The sequence below is a fragment of the Quercus lobata genome, chromosome 9 (genome assembly GCF_001633185.2).
Source record: "Quercus lobata isolate SW786 chromosome 9, ValleyOak3.0 Primary Assembly, whole genome shotgun sequence".
In the NCBI taxonomy this organism is placed as follows: domain Eukaryota; kingdom Viridiplantae; phylum Streptophyta; class Magnoliopsida; order Fagales; family Fagaceae; genus Quercus; species Quercus lobata.
The window spans coordinates 29650439-29673987 of NC_044912.1; the positions used below are offsets into that span (position 1 = coordinate 29650439).

Sequence of the window (23549 nt, forward strand, 5' to 3'; positions counted from 1 at the left end):
TAGCTAATATATTATGGTCATTTTTGTTAAATAATACTGTAAAAAAACGTTTGGAAAAATAGTAATGTTCTGAAAATTATTTTGAGAAATCACCTTTTTTAAATCTCTTTTGTTGGTGAGACAAATTCCTGCATTTAACTCATCTTTTGAAGAGACGAGTTTCATGTCTCAAAAGATGAGTCTCATGCTAAATAAATATATATATATTTATATATATATATATATATATTTATTTATTTCCAAATACTTTTAAAAAATTCATCATAATTAAAATAAAAAAATTGAAATTGTATTATTTAATAGAAATAGCCGATATGTTATTATACCATTTTTGCATGACAAAAATTACGTCAGATTATCATTTTATTTGACAAATCTTTTTAGTGATTTATAAGATTCATTTATAAAATCTCATGCGATGAACTTCTCAAACAAAAGAATTAAGAGATCTTTAGGCTTGCGTTGAAGAAGTGAAAATGTCTCTTAAGGCTTGCCTTGTTGAAGTGAAGATGAAACTCCAATCCGCTCCAGTGCCTACCTAAAATGCTATTTGATTATACCCCTTGAAAGTGTTATTTACATTCTAAGGACAAGGTTGGACTACACTTCCAACATTTCAATTCATACCATTGTCCAATCTCCAATGTATGAGCATGAAACCTTTGGAAAGTGGCATGGTCTTTTTGTGCACATGTATGGATAAAGTAGTGTTTTCTATACATTATATTGCGGCCTCAATTGGAGTCTCTCTGATATCTGTTATCTCCCTAACACTCTTCTCTTAAAGCAGAACAAATGCTTATCTTTGTGATGAATTACCTTCCATGGTCAACAATAAAAATTATGCTTCTTGATTATGATCTAAAAATTTGATGTGGCCTATTAGCACCCCCTCTCTTTGTAAGGACAAAGCGGAGTTATTGGAGAATCATGTTTGACAAAAGCTTTTGGAGCGTAGGCATTCCCGTGAAATGGCTAATTGGTTTGAGAGTAAGGATGGAACCTGACTCTCCGCTTAATAATGCATCTAGCTGAGTAATGCATATAATGAAGTGCCTAAAATACATGGAAGAGCACTTTGTCGAAGTTTACATTAACAAATTTATTCAACCCGATAATTCCATTTTTGGGTATGTTCTTCTCAAGACATGATTTCTCATAAAGTTTGTGGGTCTGGTCAGAATGATTTCTATGAAAGTCAAGTTTCTAACAAAGTTTTTGTTCTTTTCTTGAATTTGGTTAGTCAGTGTCGCCATCTATTTTGTGTCTTAACAGTTTCCTCGCCTTTCTAATTGCCTCCACTTAATATATCTCTGCCTTCATAGGATAAGACAAATGAATTCTGTACCAAATCCTTGGATTCTAACCTGGACAACGCAAACATAAAATGCCTTCAGACATTCAAGTTCTACTATATCAGAATTATAGAAAAACTTCCTTCACAAAAGTATATTAAAAGGTGTAAAATCATCTAAACTGTACATGTTAGCAAAGGGAGGTATGAACAATAAAATGTACATAAACAGAAAATTATCAATTACACCTTTTAACCTTCAAACAGCAGTCACTTTCCTACTTTTCTTTAAGATGCGAGTTTATCACCATCTATAATTACAGTAAAGAAATATTAGAAGGGCACTTCCTAACCACATCCAAGAAACATCATGTTCTCTAATCCAATTGCTTACACTGCAGGGATATTCTCCATGGTTATACAATCATGGTCACTGGACATAGAGGAAAACTGCTTGGGTAATTTAAGAACTAAAATAAGCCATGCACACATCCACTTTGTAACAGGTTCAATGCATCCAGTGCATATACCAAACAAAAACCAGTGTAATAAGGATTTATATATTTCTACAATGGTTGCTGTGAACACCAGTAATGTACAGACAATGGCAATGACAATATTCATCTATTATGTGGCAGCTAAAATTAGTAAAACCACATGGTAGTTAATTATTTTATTGAGACTTTGAACAAACTTGTTATATATATATATATATAACAATAACAACTACAACAACAACAGAGTTTTAGTCTCAAATGTTTTGGGGTCGGCTGCATGTATTATTTCCTCCATTCTACTCTATTCTATTCTATCTGGAGCCATATTCTCTATTACTTTCCTAATTGACATGCCTTTTTTATAAAGGAAAAAAAAGGATAATTGGATGAAACTTACAACATTTTATCAAACTCCACCTCAAAAAGAATATTACCAATTTATCAAACGCAAGAGATATAGTTTGTAAAAGGCAATTGCTCAAACCATTGTACACACTAAAATACATAGCCAAGTATCTAGTGTTTTGATATAAGCTCAAATTCCCACTTCCAAAACAACTAAATATTAACCCAAACTAAATCAAGCTGAAGTCATCAAAGAGAGAGAGGACCTGTTATGGGAATTAAAACACCAAAACACATAAGCCAGAATGGATAAGTCAAAAACAACAAAATGCATCAGCCTAAAACAGAGTTCCAACTTGCAAGAAAGAATCAGAAATCCACCGTAGACATTGCAAAAAGAATTATTTTTGCCCCAACAATAATAACTAGTAACAACTTGCCACTTAGGATTTGTTGTAAAAATGTTGCAGACATATCATTTCTCCATAAGAGAGATGCTACGTCTACAACATTTTTACAATATTTTTACAACAAATCACAGGTGGTTAGTTGTTATTGGTTCAAATTTCAAACTAACGCTAAGATTATTTCAAACTAACGCTAAGATTAAATCCAAGAGCAAGAAGAAAATTTAAGAAATAGAAAGAGTAATCACCTTTTTGAACGGGAAGGAGAGGTGCAGAGGGAGTAATAGCCTTATGAAAAAGAAGATGGAAGAGGAGGGGTTAGAGCAAGAGTAATGGTAGGGTGAGCAATGATGAGGAAGGGGAAGAGTCAAAAAAGGGAGAGGAAAGGTTGCAATGGTAAGCTGGGGAATGGAATAACCACAAATTGAGGAAGGCAAAATTTTATTTGCTAGTGATTTGAGGCTTGGGATGAACTGTAGACCAAGACATCCTGAGTTTGACCCCCACTAGGAGTTCCCCTAGAGTGATACACAGTTCTAGTAGGTGGAGTTGTGTATCTATGGTTTACTCCCCAAGGATGGGTCCAAAGGGCCCTGCCTTGGTGAGGTTCCACGTCATCAAAAACAAATATTATTAGTAGTGACGTGGCACCACAAGAGCTTAGCAAATCAATTGCTAATCCTCCATAATATATTGTATAGATGTCACAATCAACTTATGCCTATATTAGAAAGAAATCACCTCTTCGAGCCTACTGGTGACCAAGTTGCTTAAAGCAAGATTAAAGCAAGACACACTCCAAGAGTAGCACATTTTCTCTCCTATGAAACCATGTGTCCCTTGATTCGAGGGTTATGCTGCCATTAAAGTTTCTTGTTCAACAATCAGCCCAACTGCAACCAGGATTCTTTTGTATTTGCTTGTCTCTCATCAAATTTCTAATTTGTGCTGATCTTTCCCAGTCTCCAGAGTTGGCAAATACGCTCGATAACTGAACATAAGCACCTGAGTTCTCAGGATCAAGCTTAATAATTCTCTCTGCCACCTTCTTCCCAAGAGTCTTATCCACATGAGCCACACAGCCTCTCAACACTGATGACCACATGCTTGCATCAGCCTCAAAAGGCATATGTTCTATAAGATTCATTGCTTCCTCAAGGCAACCAGCACGAGCAAAAAGATCAACCATGCAAGAGTAATGTTCAATCCCTGGATCAATATGATAGTATGATTTCATTGCATAAAACCATTTATGTCCCTCCTCAACTAGTCCACAATGATCACAAGCAGATAGAACTGCTGTAAATGTAATATCAGTAGGTCTAACACCAACTTGCCTCATTTCAGCGAACAGATTCAATGCTTCAATTCCATAACCATTTGTAGCATAACCCATCAACATTGCATTCCAAGAAATTTCATCAAATTTTATCATTCCATCAAAAAGTTTTCGCCCATCGTCAATAAAACCACACTTGCAGTAAAGATCAACAAGAGAGGTACAAATGATCTGATCAGACTCAAGCCCGATGACAGTAGCTCTAGCAAAAAGCTGTTCGCCAAGTTCAAGTGAAGAGATGCTGGCACACGCACTGATTGCACTGGCCAAGCTAAACTTGTCCATTCTCAATTTCAACCTACTCATCTCACACAGTAGATCTAATGCTTCAATTGCACACCCATTTTGACTAAGAGCTACTATCATTGAATTCCATGATATCAGGCTTTTGTTTGGCATCATTTTGAAAATGCATTTTGCATCTTCAATTTTTCCACAATTAGAATACACTGTTATCATAGAATTAAGCAAGATTGTGTCCCAGTATTTGAGCTCACTAAATAATTTGCATGCATCATAAGGGCTTCCACACTTGGAGTATGCATCAACTAGAGCACTAGCAACTATGACATCATCCATTAACCCAACTTTATAGCCATAAGTATGCATTTGTTTACCATGTCCAGGGGTACCTAAGTTACTGCTGGCACTCAAAACACTTGCAAGTGTGGAGGAGTCTTCCTGGACTCCATTTCTCCGCATCTGATTGAAGAAAATCAATGCTTCAATTTCCTCATTATTATAAACATATCCAGAAATTATTGAATTCCATAACACAACACACGGATCACTTTTGCTATCAAATATTCTTCTTGCATCATTCATTCTACCACAATTTGCATACCCTGAAATCAATGCTGATAGAGAGAAGTCATCCGGTTCCTTCAACATATTCAGAGCATGATTTGCACTATCTGGATCACCACACTTCCCATACATATGAATTAGAGAACTACTCAAGACCGAATCACATTCCACCTCATCAATCAAAATGCGAGCATGTATTTGCTTGCCGCAATCAAGAGCTTCCAAATCACTACAAGCGCCAATAACCGTTGCCAAAACAAACGTATCGCGATACAATACTTCAGAAGGGTCTGAACTCAAATCCTTAAAGAGCTTCATGGCTTCTCTTGCATACCCATTTTGAGCATAACAATGAATCATTGAATTCCATGCAACCGCATTCCTCTTTGGCATATCATTAAACAAACTCTGAGCAATCTGTAGCTCACCAGCTTTTGCAAACCCTGAAACCACGACATTCCATGAGTATTCATTCTTGTGGGGCATGGAATCAAACAACTGCAGTGACCTCTCCTTGTTCCCTGATTTCATGTACCCCTCTATTATAGTATTCCAAGAGAAACAATTTCTCTCAGGCATATCCTTGAACACTTTCCATGCGTCACTCAAGCTGCCGCAGCGCACGTACATCTGTATAAGGCGGTTTCCGAATGTGAGAGCAGAGTTTATGAGACCCTTTTTGAGAAAGAGGAGGTGGACCTGTCTACCCTGATGAATCCAATGGTGGGTGTTACAGGAATGGAGTAGGCTGGCCAGGGAATGCAAATCAAGATCCATTTTGTAATGAAGACTGGTTCACATACAATGGACAGTATCCGGAACAGGCTCACATCACATTCACCCTGGGATATCCATTTCCACATCTGCAACATAGGAAATTAAAAAATCAACAAGGCAACCAAGTAAGCTTTGCAAATCCAAACACTCCACTCAGGCCACCATCAAATCAAATAGAGCAATCAACGATTCTTTCAGAAAATCACCCCAATCCAAACATAGAACTTCTCCTTTGACCATCATTCCATGATCTTTTAATCCATCACTTATATATACCACCCAATTCCTTTTTTTCCCCCATATTTTAAGGGTTTCAAGAATTAAGAGAGTTTCTGACCCAACCTTCATATTTTCAAAATTCTCTTTTCCCAATGGTCACATATCTGAAGCAGTCATTTTCCAACGGACTTATATTGTACAATTTGTGCAAAGCACTTAAAGCTCCCAAATAACCATAATGCGATATAACAATTATTCATCAAATGCAGATGCTTAAAAAGTTCAGCAATAGGAAGAAGAAACATATTATGAGCTTATTATACATACTTTCATTTCTCTAATTAATTTTCAAATTAAGTACTGAAATATTAGTTCAAGAGGACTTGACCCACTCAAGCTATTCTTCATGTTCATAACACCCACTGTGAGAAAGAGTAGGCAAACTGTTATTCAAAATTCATTAGAACTTCAAGATACCACAATGCTCATTATCAAGGAGCACATATACAAACAAGTAATCCACATGACACAAGCTCGTTATAGTATATAAACCAATGGACAAGTTTTCTTTTTCTTTTTTTTGGCACTTGCGCATGTACTTATAACTCAAATTAGTTTGTATGAAAATTATAATGCTCTTACAAAACAAAGTAAGAACCTCATTAGATAAGATAATGCATAATATCAATCAGAGCATTTTACCAACTATAGTAGCAGAGCAGTATGATAGTTGCAACCTTTGAAATAGAAAGCACAGGGTTCTTATAAGCAACTGAATAAATAGAATTTATATGGTGAAAGTCAAACATAAGGAAAATTATGAGTCATATATATCACATATATGCATGCATACATCAACACAAACAAGCACACACTCAAGAGTAAGACATGGTTATATAAGCTTGGATCAATGATTGCCCTATAGTTACAATGAGGTTCCACCGCCTTTCTAACTTCAATATAAGAGTCCCAAAAGTTGACTATAAAATGATTATAGATTGCATTAGCACTTAAATCTTATAAAACCTGCCATTTCACGAAGGAGAGGAGGGCAAGTGGACATCTTATCACGAAAATAGCACTTCAGAATGGAAGCTACTAGCTTGCTATTGGACTTTCATGAACATTCATATATCAAAACTATGTCCAAAGAACAACAAATCAAAATCCAACTCATTTTCGTGTAATTTCACTATGTACGCATCGTCAATGCTATAGCACTTACCCTAGACCCAATTCAAGCAAAACTGATATCACCATGACAAACTGGCTCCAGATTCTTATTATATAATTCATCCAAGATATAAATTTTCATAACCCCCCAAGGCCCCAACTAACCCAATACCAAAATCAAGCAAAATTAGCATCACCAATCAAAAAATCCAATGCCAAAGTCCATCAGAATTAACATTTTCACAACAAAAGGCACAAAACATTAAGCCAAATTCTCAAAAATAAGCTTAGCATACATTATTACAGCAAAAAGCTCAAAATTCCAATTATTGCAAGCACCAAAAGGAGCAAAAATTAACATCACAAGAACAAAAAGGAAAAGTTGCTAATTCCCAAAACACCAATTAGACACATTAACCAGAGTCAAGCAGAATAAACATTAGTACAAAAAAACACTCAGAAATCTGGATAGTCCCAATCAACACTATACCAAAATACAAAAAGAATTAATTTAAACCAAAACTATAAGAATCTAATTTCAATGAATCAAACCAAAACCCAGTACAAAATTACATTTTTTAATAAGAAAATGGAACAAATTTATGGTAAACAGAAAGGCAAAAAAAAAAAAAAAAAAAGTTTCTACCTTCCAATCGGCAGCAAAGAACTTTGTGGAGAGCAGTTGTTGAACATAACTCAACACCGTTGCACCACGCAATACGTTGGGAGCTGAGAGTGGAAGAAGAGTGTAAAAACTGAGATGGAATTGTGGAGCAGAGAGGGACCAAAAAAGATTGCACCAGCCGGGAATCGAACCCGGGTCTGTACCGTGGCAGGGTACTATTCTACCACTAGACCACTGGTGCTTTACACTATGGTTTTGATGATTCTGCCAATATCTAAGAAATTATAACTTACTAGTCGCTATCCCATGCTATGCACGTAAAACTTTTAGTCAAATGTTAACACGTTTATGTTAAAAGTTTTCAACTGTTTAGAAGTTGAAAATTATAGTTTGAATATTTCTTCCTATATTATGAACCAATTTATTATGGTAATCATATCTCAAAAGTTTAGGCTACATGAATGCAATTCATATTTAGTTAAATCCATTACTATAAAACTGCTTTTACATTTATTTTGATAAGTACTAATAATTTTAGAAGACAGAAAAACTCCCATTCTTAATCTCCTCTTTCAAAGGCTTGTTCTAGCTACTTTATTCTTTTGGTAATGTAGCAAAATTGATGTGCTCTCCTAACGAAGGGAACAATGTGGATCTCTTGTAAAATTAATAATAATGATAATAAACTAATTTTTTGATAGGTAATAATGATAATAAATTAATGATAATTATTATTATAATAAGTAGATGGGGTGCCCCATGGATGTGTTAGATTACAGATTGTCCCAAAAGCTTAAGCTATTGGGATATGATAAATTTAATCATTTAATTAATACAATTCTAACCACATGTCATTGAGACCAACTACCTGTCTTCCAAACAATATGAATTTTTCCTAAGCCTATGATATCTACCAAACCAATTGTGACTCCAAAAGTTCTTACATGTTGGCACTTTACATGATTAGTGAAAAAGGTCAACCCATCATCATTATGTTCAAGAATACAGTGGTAATGATACAGAAGACATTAAGTCCTCATACTGCAATAAGCATACTAACTACTAAGAGTATGATAATTGGTGAATGGCAAATGAATGTGGTGGCACTCGGAAAACTAATTTATAGGTTGAAAGTTTCAGGTCTCAGATTTTCAAATAGAAGGCCATATTAAAGTTGAAAATTGCATAAGAAATTTTAAAGCAAACCTTATTTTAGGTACTTGCATCTATTGGAACCGGTTCTCAAAACTTTTATTTACTACACAACACTGTTATTTTGATTCCAGAGAAGAAGACCTGTACCCCATTTAAGATAGAAAATTGTTAGCTTAAAAAAGGTAAAAGGGAAAAAAAAAAAAAAAAAAGTGAATATAAATAATCTTCTTAGCTAATGGCACAACAATGAGGGAGATTATAGTATCATACTAATGAAAAACAAAAGAGAGACACACCCCATTAATTAATATTTCATTATTCTTTTAAGTTCAGAGAAAAAATAACAGCAAAGCTATTCATTGCTTTGTTAAATCTCTCTAAAAGCAATTATCTACCAAAACCTACAAAGTAATCCACAATTGCAAACTGAATTATACTAAGAAAGAAGCTGAAAACTTAAACTAAGTATTGTAATGTTTTCTAAATTTACACAATCTTGTTGTACTCTATAAAAATCAGTAATTTTGATCAAAGTTCTCCACAAAATGAACACACAATAAAAGTCCTAATTGCACATGTTAAAGTTCAAAATATGGATAAAAGTAACAGATGCCAAAACCCCATAACTAATGAAACACTCAAAGCTCCAGACTTTTCAATTTTCCCAATGCCACACTCTACACCCATGAACACCAACAACCTCAAAACCTTCCAAATCCACAATTTCGCATTAAGGAAATAAAAAATAAAAATAAAAAATAAAAAGCGAGGAAAAGATGGGAAAAACATGATCAGAGCACCTCACCTGTGTGAGCTGCGAATGAAGTTCGATGACTGGAGCGGAGCTGCAGAGCCGCTAATAGTGTGGCCTGGACATGGGTAGGAGAGAGAGAGAGGACGAAGTTCTATTTTCTGTGTTTTGGTTTTGGCCCTTTTGGCGAAGGGTTTAGCGTGTCACGTATGGCCTTAGGTTTAAATAAAACAATTAAATACAAATAAATAAATATGGCTAAAGTTTCGAATTTGAATTTTATTTTTTGAAGTCGTTTTATGTTTGCATCAATAATAATATTTCCTTCATTCATATTTTTTGTTAAGTGAATTTGTCAAGCGTATTTAATTCATTAAACAAAATAATAAATTTTTTTTTATTATGTCATGTTATTTTTAATTGTTTAATTATTTGATTTTTTTTAGATTACAAGAATGATGTGGTATTATTTTATTGGATAAACTAAATACATGTAACAAATTTATGTGACACTTAAAGGAAAATAAGGATGAAATGGGCTACTAATGCAAATGGAATAAAACTTCAAGGTAAAATCTAAATTATGAAATTTTAGGATGTAAAATTTAAATACCCCAAACTTCAAGGGTATAGTTTGCAATTTAGCAAATACGTAAAATTGTGGAAGTTTCAAAGTTTATGTGGCACAATATAAGAAAGTCAACTATTGGTCAATCGTCTTCAATTTTATATATAAGTTTGTGTGTGTGTGTGTGTGTGTGTGTGTGTTTATATACAAGAAGTGGAATAGTTATACAAAGTTCCAACCAAGTCTAGACTAATTAACAAAGCAACATTAGCAGGGGGTTCAAGAAAGACTACAAAATCTTGTGAAAGAAGAGCTCCCCTTCTAGCAAGTGCATCAGTATACCTGTTTGCCTTCCTGTAGCAATGCTGGATTTTAGCCAGCGGAATTTTCTTTAAACCTTCCCTACAATCAACTACAATAACATCATTCCCATTTGGATTTCCACCTTCCTTCTTTAGCAAGTCTACAACCAGTTTAGCATCCAACTCTATCTCCATAGCACAAAGATTCAAAGACAAATACAAATTTATACTATCTCTTAACGCCCACAATTCAACCACCACGCTAGTTGTGTTCCCTATCACTCTAGCATATCTGCTCACCTATCTGCATTTCTAATAATTCTGCCTCCCTAGCACGCCCAAGATTTCCTAAAGAGGATCCATCAAAGTTCAGTTTGTACTAGCTTGCTAAGGGCTGATTCCATTTCACTTGGATGATGTGCTTTGTAGCCCCCTGCTTTCCTTCAAAGCCAAGGAATGTAAATTCTGCAGCTTTAGACATAACTTTAGGCATTAGATTTCTCTTTGGATTTTCATCTCTAAACACCACTCTATTATGATGTAACCAGAGGCTCCACACCCCAAAGGAAAAAAAAATTAGTATTTATATATAAGTATAGTTTTAAGAGAGGTACTCTTGAATCATGGTGACGTAATGTTTCTTTTTCTTATATTCATAATGGGTCTTGTTAATTGAATTTATGGTAGGGGTCTACCATAGATTTGAGAGAATGGAACACCAAATCACCATACTTCGGAAGTATCTAATTATTTTCTATTTTAAGAGCATTCGCGTTTGATTATGCATGAAAATTCCATTTTAAACCACCAATAAGACATTTTATTTTTTTCTCCAAATAAAAAAGAAAAAAAAAATCATTTTACCTATTTTATATAACCACTTTAACCATACTTCCCATATCCCATTCTCTATATGGGTGGAATAAAAAAAAATATATATATATATATATATATATTTACATTTTTTTATAGTGATTATTAATGCATAATTGAATGTGGATGTGTTTTTTTTTTAATTTATTTATTATTTTTTTTATAAAGTATAAATGCATTTTGCATCCCTAAATGCAAATGCTCTAAAATTTTCATTTATATAAATATATATATATATATATATATTAAAATGAATATATTATATTGTCTTTATTTCAAGTGAAATGGAAAGTGACCATTTGAAAGCCATAATCTAAAGTGCAATAAATTTAGAGTCTAAATTGTGCCAAGAACATTATGTAATCTTAGTAAAAGGGGAAAGGGTTAAGAATTACTTGGTGTGAGATATCATATTGTTTGAGGAATCCTAAATGCTGTTAGAGTAGAAGATCGTCAACAATGTGTAATTTTTAGGTATTTTCAGAGCATAAAGAATGATGTTTATTCCTTTCACATTTATGGTAGTCTACTTATTAAATTCATGGTGAGTTCCATTAACAATGGCGTTTAGCGCGTTATAGATTCTTATCCATGGCTCATCATTTGATGATGCCCACTCTTTTAAAATAATTAAATAACTAACTAAACATTACAAAGAGCAAAGTAGAGCAAACCCTTAACGGTTCCCATTAACTGGATCATAGACCCAATATATAATGATTTAAATATTTGAATATTTGAATTTCCAGCCAATTCTTCTTTCTTCTTCTTCAACTATTACATGAGTGTGAGTGTCGCTTCTATTCTTAACCACATTCTCTACAGCTGAACCCTAAGCCCCAAACTCAAGCCATTAGTGCCAAAGCCTTAACCAACACCATCTTCACTCACCTCAAAGTTGGTTGTCTCCAAAAAGCTGTCTCAATTCTCTTTGCTGCCCCAATACTTTTCCGTTATTCCCTCTACGCCTATCTCTTCCAAAGTTGTTCTTCCAATCATGCCATTGTTGAAGCTCAGAAGGTTGAGTCCTATCTGCTTACCTTCTCCCCTTCATCACCCATCTTTCTCCTGAATTGAGCGATAGACTTATGGTAAATGTGGATGTTTAGTTGATGCAAGGGAGCTATTTGAGGAAATGCCTCAAAGAGATTGGGGGTCTTGGAATTCAATGATTACGGCTTATATGCAAGGTGGGTGTCTTGAGAAGGCCTTGTCATTGTTTTCAGACATGAATAGATCAAGAGTTTATGCGAGTGAGGTCACATTCACCAGTGTTCTTGGGTCTTGTGGTGCAGTGTTGGCGCTTTGTCTTTCGAGACTGGTTCATGGGCTTATTGTGAAATATGGGTTTGTTGCGAATGTAATTTTGGAGAGTTCAATTGTTGATGTATATGAGAAATGCCAAGTTATTAAAGATGGGCGAAGAATATTTGATGAGATTAAACATCCAATTACTGTTTCTTGGAATGTGATTGTGAGGCGGTATCTTGAGATGGATGATGGAAAAAAATGTGGTCTTTATGTTTTTCCAAATTTTCCAAACTATTGTTAGGCCCTTCAACTTTACATTCTATAATGCACTTAATGTTTGCTCAAGTATATTTGCACTAAAGGAGGGGAAGCAAATTCATGGAGTTGCAATTAAAATAGGTCTTGAAGATGATGAAGTTGTTTCAAGTCCTCTCATGGATATGTATATCAAGTGTGGGAAATTAGAGAATGCTCATAGGGTGTTTGAACAGCTAGGTTCAAAAGATTTAATATCTTGGACTTCAATTGTGTCAGGGTATGCAACTAGTGGGAAAACTAGGGAGGCAAAGGCTGTGTTTGGTTTGTGTAAAAGCATTTCCGGAAAATATTCCATTTTCCAGAAATGCTATTTTTCGGAAAGGAAAATGTTTTCATGTGTTTGGTTGCATTTCAAAAAATTTTCTGAAAAATATTTTCTGGTGTTTGGAAAAGAAGAAGGAAAAGACAAACCTAGAAAAACACAAGCCACAACCCAGAAAAAAAATCATCAACGATCGACGCTCGACTGGGTTCGACGGCGTGGTGCTTCGCGAGCTCCAGTACGACGACCGCGCCGTCAATCGCGATCTGAGATCGCGAGATCACGATCGACGGCGCAATCTCGCGAAGGCGAGATCATGATCGACGGCGCGATCTCACGAAGCGTCGATCGCGATCTCACAAGATCAGCGCAGACTGGAGCTCGGGGTTTGCCGACGATCGTCGGATTGGACTGGAGCTCGGTCTTCTTCCTCTCGCACGCTTGCTCTCTCTCTCTCTCTCTCTCTCTCTCTCTCCGGAAATACTTTGAAGTGAAAATGAAAGTGTAAAATGATTTCCGTAGTCAAAGCCATTTTTTTTCGGTCAACGGAAATCAATTTCCGGAAAATAGAATTTTCCGGACCAACCAAACACCCCCATTTTCGGAAAAGCATTTCTGGAAGTGATTTTCACCCAAAACAAACACACCCAAAGAAGCTTTTTGATCAGATGCCTAACGCAATGTGATCTCTTGGAATGCAATGTTGGCAGGGTATACCCATTCCCTCCAATGGGAAGAGGCTCTAGACTTCATATTTTTTATGCACAATACAACTAAGGACATTGACTATGTCACAATTGGTTTAATTCTAAATGTGTGTGCTAGTCTTTTAGATGTTAAAATGGGGAAATAGGTCCATGGTTTTATCTGCTGAAATGGTTTCCATTCCAATCTTGTTGTTGGCAATGACCCTCTTGACATGTATGGTAAATGTGGGAACTTAAGAAGTGCTAGGGTTTGGTTTTACCTAATAAAAAGTCAATGGATGGATAGTGTTTCTTGGAATGCTTTATTGACTAGCTATGCTTGTCATGGCCTTAGTGAGCAAGCAATGACAATTTTCTCAGAGATGCAATGGGAGACAAGACCAAGAAAGTTTACAATTGGAACCCTTTTGGCTGCTTGTGCAAATACTTTTTCACTTAAGCATGGCAAATAGATTCATGGATTTATGATTAGAAATAGTTATGAGAAGGATATTGTGATCAGAGGAGCTTTAGTAGATATGTGCTCAAAATGTCGTTGTCTTGAGTATGCTTTCACAGCTTTTAAAGAGGTAGTGTTATGATTACCAAAAAAAAAAAAAAGAGGTAGTGTTATGGGATGTGATTCTTTGGAACTCCATAATTTTTGGATGTTCTCACAATCGAAGAGGTAGGGTGATACTTGAATTGTTTGGGTTAATGGAGGAGGAAGGAGTAAAAGCAGATCATGTCACATTTCAAGGTATTTTGCTTGCTTGTATATATGAAGGACTAGTTGAGTTGGGAACACAGTATTTTAATTCAATGAGCAATGAGTACTATGTCATGCCTCGGTTGGAGCACTATGAGTGTGTGATTGAACTCTATAGTCGATATGGGCACATAAATGAGCTGGAGAAATTCATTAAGATGATGCCTTTTGAACCCACTATTCCAATGTTGACATAAGTCTTCGATACTTGTAGAAAATATGGATGCTTGAGGTTGGGAGAGTGGACTGCTGAACGACTTAATGAATTGAATCCTTCAATGGAACTAAAATTTCAAATCATGGTCAGGGAGAGGAAGTTATCACCATAAATGAAGATTGAAAGGAGTTATATTCCTGCATTTTGAGTCCTAAGGACACAGAGAGGTAGTAATCACCATAAATGCAGATTGAAAAGATCTATATTCCTGCGTTCTGGTTTCTAAGCCCTACTTGCAATTTTCAGATGGAGATAAAAGTCATTTGTATCTGATTTTTTCCAACGGATGTTGCAGTTCTATTATTGGTAATTTTTATCTCCTTGAAACATAAGGATAGTATTTAAATGATTAAGCTGCACCACACTTTTTACAACCAACCTCCTCCTTACATTTGTTTGCAAATGTTAAAACCCTTTTACAACCTCTCTTGTAATATATGTAATTGGAGTATCTTCCATTGATTTAAGGTTGTGCTTTACAGAATCCAATGTCTGGTTGAAATTGGGATAAATATTAACACTTGGAATTGGTTGGATATCAAACAAAACCTATTAAGTTCCATATGATTATCTTTGACCCAGACCTTGTTGCTGTGCTTTGATAACAGAGCATATGCATGGAATAAGAAAACGGTTAAATATATTTTTCCAGAACAGGAATATTTGCAAATTCTCTCCATGCCTCAATCAAGGTATCGAATTCCAGATCACTATGTAGCATTAAAACTGTTAAATCTTGGTACTTTCTACATTTGGATATGAAGTCAAAAAAAAAGGGAGAATTGAGATTTTGTCACTAGAATTCAAGAACATGCAAGTTACTTAGAGATGGCCCTTTCCACAGGAAGCTTAATTTTTTATATTGAAAATTGAATCCGTAATTTTCTTCTGGTTAGTAAGCAATTGGGTAGAATGCACCTCTTGCCAGTTTCACTCTCTGATTTTCTATTGACTTGATCAACACCGTCTAGTATTTTTTTAAACATGATTTTGATATATGCTTAACCGGTTAGTAGGATGCTGCTAGCTTCATGTCGATCGACTATTTGCTATTTTTCTTCTTTAGGCCATTTGGGTTACAAAGTTAGAATTTTCTTTTAGAATTAGCTCTCTCTTTCAAATTCGAGTTTCTGAAAGGGCAATAAATTATGCTGGTAGATTTTGAGTAGAAATTTTTTGCAAATCTATCAATGTTTGGTTGCTAGATGCTGCTATTACTGGAGAAAGCAGCACCTAATGCTCTGCCTATTAAAAATTCTTTGGTGTAACTATAGACTTACCTTGGCAAAGTTTTGCAAGTAACTACTTTCCTAAACTATTGGTAGCTTCAATTTGACTATGAAACTTTTGGCAGAGTTTCTACTTCAATTTAAACAATAAATACTTATGGCATTTTTAGATGGAATTTCCAACTAGTTGTCTTAATGCAGTTTAGCAATAACGAACTTAAAAATAGTGATTTCATGTAAGTCAAGATGAAAATTTGTGCTCAAAATTAATCAACTGCGTTCTTTTTGTTGCTTTTTGACTTTTTATGTTATAACTTTTATAGATATCTCTCATTGTTTAGATGGCTGATTACTTGGTACTTTACAGTTTTTGTTCTTACAAATCTCAGCACGTGTGAAGTTCCTAGGGATTTGGTACACTTGCTAATCCTATTTGGTTCTCTTTGGTGGATTTTTCTAGGTTTTTTTTTTTTTTTTTTTTTTTTGGAGGGTTGGGGGAATTTACTTTTAATTTTTTATGATGCTTGAATTGTATTTAGCTGTTAAAATAAGGCGAAAACACCATTTTGGTCCTTACATTTTGGGGTTGCAGTCAATTTGGTCCCTACATTTTGAGAGCAATCAATTTGGTCCCTGCTATTTTCAAGTTACAATTAATTTGGTCCCTACCGTTAAATGACTAACGGAATCTGCTTAGGTGGCAAACGGAATACACACATGGCATAATCTAAATTAAAATATAAATAGTGCTTCCATGTTAGCCTTCCACATCAGCTTTCTCTACTGTTAAAATTGCACGTGAGTCTCACATGACTCACTTATCAGCAACATCATCTTCACTGGGCAACAACACAGACACGATTGAATACTTAATCCCAAAATGAAATTTTGAACCCTAACCCCTTCTTCTTCATAGCCATTATCACAGTCTCACAGCCATGATGAACAAAACTCCTCAATGAACATGAACTCCTTCTTCTTCATAGCCACATCTCTTCTCACCTAATCCCCAAGATCAAAGCTCCTTTCATCTTGCCGATTCCACCGATTCCACTCTCATCTCGCCGATTCCATTCCCAATTCCCAATTGAGCTTTCGACCCTCAAAGAAACGAAGAAACAAAGAACCCAAACAGCAGGTGAGTTGTTATGTGTACTTTCTTTGTTAATTTTAAGAATAAGTATTTTAGAATATTATTCCACTTATAATGGGTTTGTGACATTTTGTTCATTAGAATGATGTATGGGTCACCATGTTTGTTCATATACTTTGTAGCTAACTAAGCTTTTATTTGGAGGCTTTCGTATAAGCATCAAAGTATAGGCATGGTCTTCAACATTCCCAAGAGTACGAGATTCTGACTTGCAATTTCGTTCAACTATTTTAATTTCCTTCTTTTTAATCTTTAAAGTTAATGGTGGATCTACCTTTCTCTTTTCTAAATAGATAAAAAGCCATGCCTATACTTTGATGCTTCTTTCTTGATCTAAGTGTTTTTTGGTTATTGCCTTGATTTTTAGCGTGTAAAAACAACTAGGTGTCTGTCAATTTTCAATTTTTTTTTTTCATGATATGGGGTTGTGGTTGTATTTACCTTCATGATGTTGAGAAAGTGATCCCTTTTTTTTTTCTCTCTTTGTTATTCGATTATGATTATTTTTTTGATCTAATCAAATTGTACGTTTTTTTTTCTCTCATTCTGTTGGGTTTATATGGTGCTTGAGGAGTTTTAATTGGATATGGATGTTTGATTGGTTGATTGAAAAATGTGGGGAGGAAATAAGAATTGTTGAATATTCATGCAATTAATCGATTTTGGCCTTGTTAGAGGTATTTTGAAGAGAAAAAATTAAAATCATTTGATGGTTCTTCTATTCATTTTGTGTTTGTGCATCTGTCTTTGTTTGTGCTTGTGGCTGAAACTTAATAAGTTGAGGTGGAAAATACGTAAGAGTACTATAGATTTACAACCAGGGTAGGGGTAGTGCTTTAATCAAAGTTATATTATTTTAATAGGCCAACTAACACTATAAACTCAATTGCAGGTTGTTTGCTAATGAAAAAATTTTCAATGACTTAATGAAGAGATATATGAGTGCGACAAGCAAGACAAGGTGCTTATATAGCAGAGGCAGAGAGATTATCACACTTCAAGTTGCAAATTGTTAAAGAGGAAAAAGGTTTTGACAATGTGTTTGGCAGTGTCATTGGTAATATATGGGATCGGCATTTGTGTGATTGTAGTTTTGGTGGGTTAAAGGGCTAGGTTTATTGTACTTAAACTAAGAGAGAAAAAAACTAAGAAAAGTTTTTGATGTAGTGGAGTGTTTTTTGTAAATGTGTTTCCAAGTATCAATGCATCTGCAGGTGTTGTCTGATAATTTTGCTGGTTCTGTCAGATATATTTAAGGTTTTGAGAGTTTATTTGTTGTACTTTTTCAATTTAATGAAATGGCAATCTTATTCCCAAATGGTTTTTTTTTTCTGTTGTGTAATCTGCAGTTTAGCTTTAAGGGGTTTGAAAAATCAAGTAATGTGCAGATTGTGCAATAGCTGAAATTGTGCAATGCACTTACTACCAAATGCAATTGCATTATCTAAACTAACTACCCTGTGATGGCTCAACAAAATTGACAATGATTCCATTAATTCCACTGTATAACATAATTGCATTTGGCATCTCCACTAACTGCCCTGTGATGGCTCAACAAAAATGACAGTGATGCCATTAATTCCACTGTATAACATAAATGAACCTGTTGGGTTTAACTACCATTAAAAAAAAAAAATCAATCCCATAACTAGCAACAATAGATAACCTGTTGTGTGTTTAACCACAAATCAGAATCACATTCACAAACATATAACAAAATAAATTCTTATTCCATTGACAATAAAAGCCACTGTCTAGCTAATAAAAGCCACTGTCTAGCTTGTAAATAGTTAAGGACATTCCAATGGTCAACACAATTATAAAAACAAATGTGAAGAAGGCCTTACAAAAATCAAGGAGGTCATTAACATCAATTAAAATCATCTTAATATAAGTTCCAGCTAGTAACAAAATATTAAGCTACCATTTAATATTAAGCTGCTCTCCTCTACAAAATATCTCTAGTACATCCTGCTTACAATCCTGGACCATGCATAAAGGATTGGCTCTCTCTAAACCTCAATGCATCCATATACCTTGATGCATTTGTAGTGGCTCTTAGAGTCTCATCAATGATTGTTCTTTTTTTTGACTTTGTTGAACCCTTACAGCTATTTCTACTCGGAGTGGAAGTGGTAGCATTGGAATTGGCTGGTGCACAAGAGAATTCTGCTTCACTGGTGGTAGGTGGTGCACTTGTCTGATTTGGTTCAATAGTGGGAGATCCACCACTTGGACCACCCTCATGCCCCTACAAACAGAAAATACAAGATAATCAAAACTACAACATTAAACAATAACAAAAATTGAGGAAAAAAAAAAAAAAACTAGATATATTAAAAATGGAGGAAAAAAAAAAAAAAACAATACAAGATAGTCATAAAGCCTTAGATCAAGTATTTACGTTCTTGGTGTTGGTTCTTTTCCTTTTTGGCCTTTTGGTAGCTCCTGGAAGTGAAGAATTTCCTCCAACCTCCCCTTTGCAACTTCTTTTGTTATGGCCTAACCTCCCACATGCCTTACACTTCTTAGAGACTCCTACTCTTCTAAGCTTGGTATGGCGGGTTGGTTCATCAGGTTCCTTTACTCTACTTTTTTTAGGCCTGCCAGGTGGTCTACGTTTAATGGGAGGTTGCACAAAAGGAAGTCCAGTTGATTGCCACATGTTCTGCCCATTGATTGGCTCTATCATTGGCTCATAGCATGCCTTATACGCATTGACTTTGTAGCAGTCATTTACATATTTTTCAGCATCTTCTCTATTGAAAAAAATACATGAAATGGCATGGCAGCAAGGTATACCAGTGATCTCCCATTTCCTACAACTGCACTTGTATTCAGCCAAGTCCACAATGAAGCTATTAACCCCATTTTTGACCTCAAACTTGGTATGACCAGCCCAACAAGCTAGCCACTTGCCACTTCCAAGCTTCTCCTTGTACAATCTCTTCATAACCTTAGTACACAACTCCGACTCAAATTTCAAGATTGTTTTCTTGTTTAGTTGAAATCGTCCCATTAAATACAATCTAATGTCCTCAAGCTGAATACACAAACAAATGGAGAAATGAATTATCACACTATTAAATTACAATTAAAGTTATTGATTTTGTTGAGCCTATCTATTTTGTTTTTTGATATATTACCCTCAAATCTGCAGCTCACTTTATATGTCTGTCCATCTCTTTTTGACAAATATGATTTTGGTTGTTTACAGTGAGTTTCAACTCATTCATGAGTTTTGCTTATATGTTCTATCCGCATCTCAAAGAACTGAGCTTATATGTGCTACATTGTCCACATTGCATGCTTTCCTTTCATGGATTCCCTCGGGTTAAATTTTTGAGTCACCATTGTTATCAGTGGTATGTACCATCTTCTTGCCTAGTTGACCTTTTCCCTATGTAAGAAATTATACTGGAACTTACCTCTCATGTTGTGTCTATGTGTCTTAGATTGAGACACTCCTAAAATCTCTTCATTGCTTAACCAAGGTATGTTGTTCTTTGATTCTACTCAAGTAATTATAATTTTTTTTCAAGAAGTGATGATCGGTCACTGTTTATTTTGGATTCTGCAGATTGTGGCCCTTAATTTTGGGGACTTCTACAATGTGCAGTAGGATAAGATGTATAATATCTTCATGATGCAGTTACAGGTGTGTTTGAGCATAATAACTTCTACAAATTTATCTACAAATGAATGTCTGACGAATAAGTTTTGTAGCTATATTGTTAAATTTATTTCTATTCATTATTTTATTATCTAGTTTTTAATTTTTAACTTCAATTCATCTTCTGTTTTCTATTTTTATTTGCTTGAATTCTTTGCTTCTTGATTACTAGATAGCCAGGAAATAAGTAGTCAAATACACAAGTTACAGATTGCAACATGCAACAATCTCTCACACATTACATCGAGTAGAACAAAAACACAAAGCACATTTCCAAATTCAGTGATGTTCATTGAAATACATTGTACCCATTAATAAGGGGAAAATAAATTCAATGGCCAAAACAAAATGCTCCTAAACACCATGGAGGATTTTTTTTTTTTTTTTCCTTTTTGGATTTCGTCATTCTAGTCAATAATTATGTCGAAAACATATCAGATTGTCTAAAGTCGATTAATTTGGATGAATTACCAATTGTCCCAAAATCTTAAACTATTATGAAATGGTGAATTTAATCATTAATCATGACTCTAACACTCCTCACGTGTGGGTTTAAACTCCCCCTTAATAAGTGGGGCCTAATACATGAGATTTTTAACATTTTAATGGGAGGTAGAGTAGAAATAGGGATCATACTCGGGATCGCTTACTTTGATACCATGATGAATTACTGAATGTTTCAAAAGTTTAAGCTATTAAAAAATGATGAATTTAATCATAATTCTAACAAATTTCATGAATATACATAGTGAAACAAAGATAGAAAACACCAATAAACAAAAAGAATTGTAGCTAGGAGTCAGGTCAATAAAGATCTGGAGCTAAACTGTCATAAACCAAGATGGTTTTGTATATATATGCTAAATCACTCGCAAATGGTGAAATTTGGAAAAGGGAGAAGAAGAAGAAGACTACCCACATAGATATACTCAATCACACACAAGTTCATTTCTAGGGCTCTCTTTTCTCTCTATGTGGAGTGCACAGAATGAGAGAAAAGAAAAAGTAATACTAGAATGAAGAAAAACAAAGTGATAGTCGTTTGTAGAGAATGAGAAAAAATAGTGTGCTTTGTCTTACATGGGGTTTGAACCAAAGTGCAGGTTCATTTAAGCATTGTTTTCAAATTTGTTTTCTACGTGTTTCCATTTACTTCTAAAAACTAGAAACCAAAAACAACATTTTCATTGTTTTTACTTTTCAGTTTCCTTTATAAATTGAGAATTAGAAACAATTTTTGTTTTTTGTTTTCGGTTGCCAAACAAGTTTTTCAGAAAACCAAAAAAATAGAGAAAAAAAAAAAAAAAAAACCAAGCATACTTGTTTATAACATACTTTTTTTTTTTTTGGAGAATCAAATTTATACCAGACTTGATGTAGCTATTTGTTGGGTATACTAGTGATTGCCAAAAATCATAGATTTAGGACAATACTATTGTAAAAGATGAAAAAGTTTGAGCACCTATATTAGTAAGTCGATCAAGACGTCTACGTGCTTGTTGATATATACGTTTGACATTAACCTACCATTTCCTAGTGAGAAAGCTCTTGCAATTTTTTTTTTTTTTGATAATTGACAGTATAACCCCACCCCTCCCCACCCCGAGACCACTTGAACTTGGGTCCATGAACCCCTCAAGCCTTTAAGGCTTGGGGAAGTACCAACTCACCTAACGTGGGTGGTGGTACAATTAAAAACCAAAATATTATAGTTAGGTGAAATTGGAGAGTGAGTATTGAGAAATTTATAAACCATGAGAGAATCAATTCCAAGTAGTGTGTAAATCTCATATGTTGAGTTAAATATAAGCCTTCCCAACTTCCCAAAATTCAGCCATAACACTTAGTGTTGTTTGGGAATTTGCTTATTTTTGATAACTTATTTGTATAGTGTTTATTTATAAGATATAATTTTTGGTAACTTTAATGTAAATGTGTTACAAAAAGCTAAAAGCTAGTTTATTTCAAAAAAAACTAAAAACTAAATTATTTGCAAAAAAGCTAAGACAATAAGCAAAAAGCAAAAAAAAAAAAAAAATTCAACAATTTCTACACACAAACTAAGAGAGTAACCGATGATCTAAGAGAGTAACCAATTATTCATTTTTTAATAAGAGTAAAGTCTCTAAAGAGACATCCCAGGCCAAGAACCTTTTTAACTCAATTTATTTGCATCTCTTGGTGTTTCTGACAAAAATATTTAGAGTTTAAATTTTCACCTCCAACTATTGAAAAGGAAAAACAAGATTTAAAAAAGAAAAAGAAAAAAAAGACTTCCCACATCAAAAATACCAAGATTACCCCTCCAACTACCATCGCTATTTAGTTTCATAAAGCCAAATGGAGGTGGGGACCAAAATAGTGAAAAATAGCAGTTTGGTTTCGATTTTGTTGTGATTTAGTAGTGTGACATGCACAATAAATAGAATTCAATAGCTTGGTGTATGCCAGTGTGAACTACTTTTGAGTTTAATTTGATGTCGATGGGTAGTAATATGTTGGAAAAGTAAGCCGATTGCATGCTAATTAACCATAGATTCCAAGTTGTGAAAACGAAAAAAGTGAAAGCCATGGAAGAACTTTAGAAGACTCAATAAATGTCACATTGTGTTGACAGTGTCAACTTGACACCAATGAAAAATGGATCGCACTTGGAAAAAATTGTGCGGGACCAGGTGGTTGTATACGATGCCATACTTGACCTGCCCAATGACAATCTCTTGTCACTTGAATAGGTTTTTCTTTCCAATGTACAATGCATGCAGGATTTATTTGAGAATAAATGATTTTTTTTTTGGAGTTTGGATTTTCTAGATCCAAGTCCAGGAGATGTGGCTTATAGGTGAAAGAGCATGAGAT

The 23549-nt window shown here is 34.6% G+C and overlaps 1 protein-coding gene, 1 non-coding gene and 1 pseudogene across 6 annotated transcripts; 1 reads left to right on the forward strand and 2 right to left on the reverse strand.

Moving 5' to 3' along the window:
- Window positions 1–1032: 1032 nt before the first annotated feature.
- Window positions 1033–9581, reverse strand: LOC115960642 (putative pentatricopeptide repeat-containing protein At1g77010, mitochondrial). 5 transcript variants are annotated; one of them, XM_031079581.1, is made up of 5 exons: window positions 9444–9581; window positions 8690–8779; window positions 7505–7587; window positions 2792–5552; window positions 1033–1367 (listed from the first exon to the last, which is right to left on the reverse strand). In XM_031079581.1, the coding sequence occupies exon 4, from the start codon at window positions 5464–5466 to the stop codon at window positions 3421–3423; it is 2046 nt and encodes a 681-aa protein (XP_030935441.1). In that variant the 5' UTR covers window positions 5467–5552; window positions 7505–7587; window positions 8690–8779; window positions 9444–9581; the 3' UTR covers window positions 1033–1367; window positions 2792–3420. The 5 variants fall into 5 exon arrangements, with proteins under 5 accessions (XP_030935441.1, XP_030935442.1, XP_030935445.1 ...); XM_031079583.1 differs by lacking the exon at window positions 1033–1367 and adding an exon at window positions 2161–2402; XM_031079582.1 differs by lacking the exon at window positions 8690–8779.
- On the reverse strand, window positions 7654–7724 carry TRNAG-GCC. The gene has a single exon. It is a non-coding gene; the product is annotated as a tRNA-Gly (tRNA).
- Window positions 9582–11913: 2332 nt separating the features above from the next.
- LOC115961543 lies at window positions 11914–14747 on the forward strand (annotated as a pseudogene).
- Window positions 14748–23549: the final 8802 nt, after the last annotated feature.

Coding starts and splice junctions, on each gene's coding strand:
- LOC115960642 (XM_031079584.1), bottom strand. CDS start 5,466: ATGGATCTTGATTTGCATTCCCTGGCCAGCCTACTCCATTCCTGTAAC.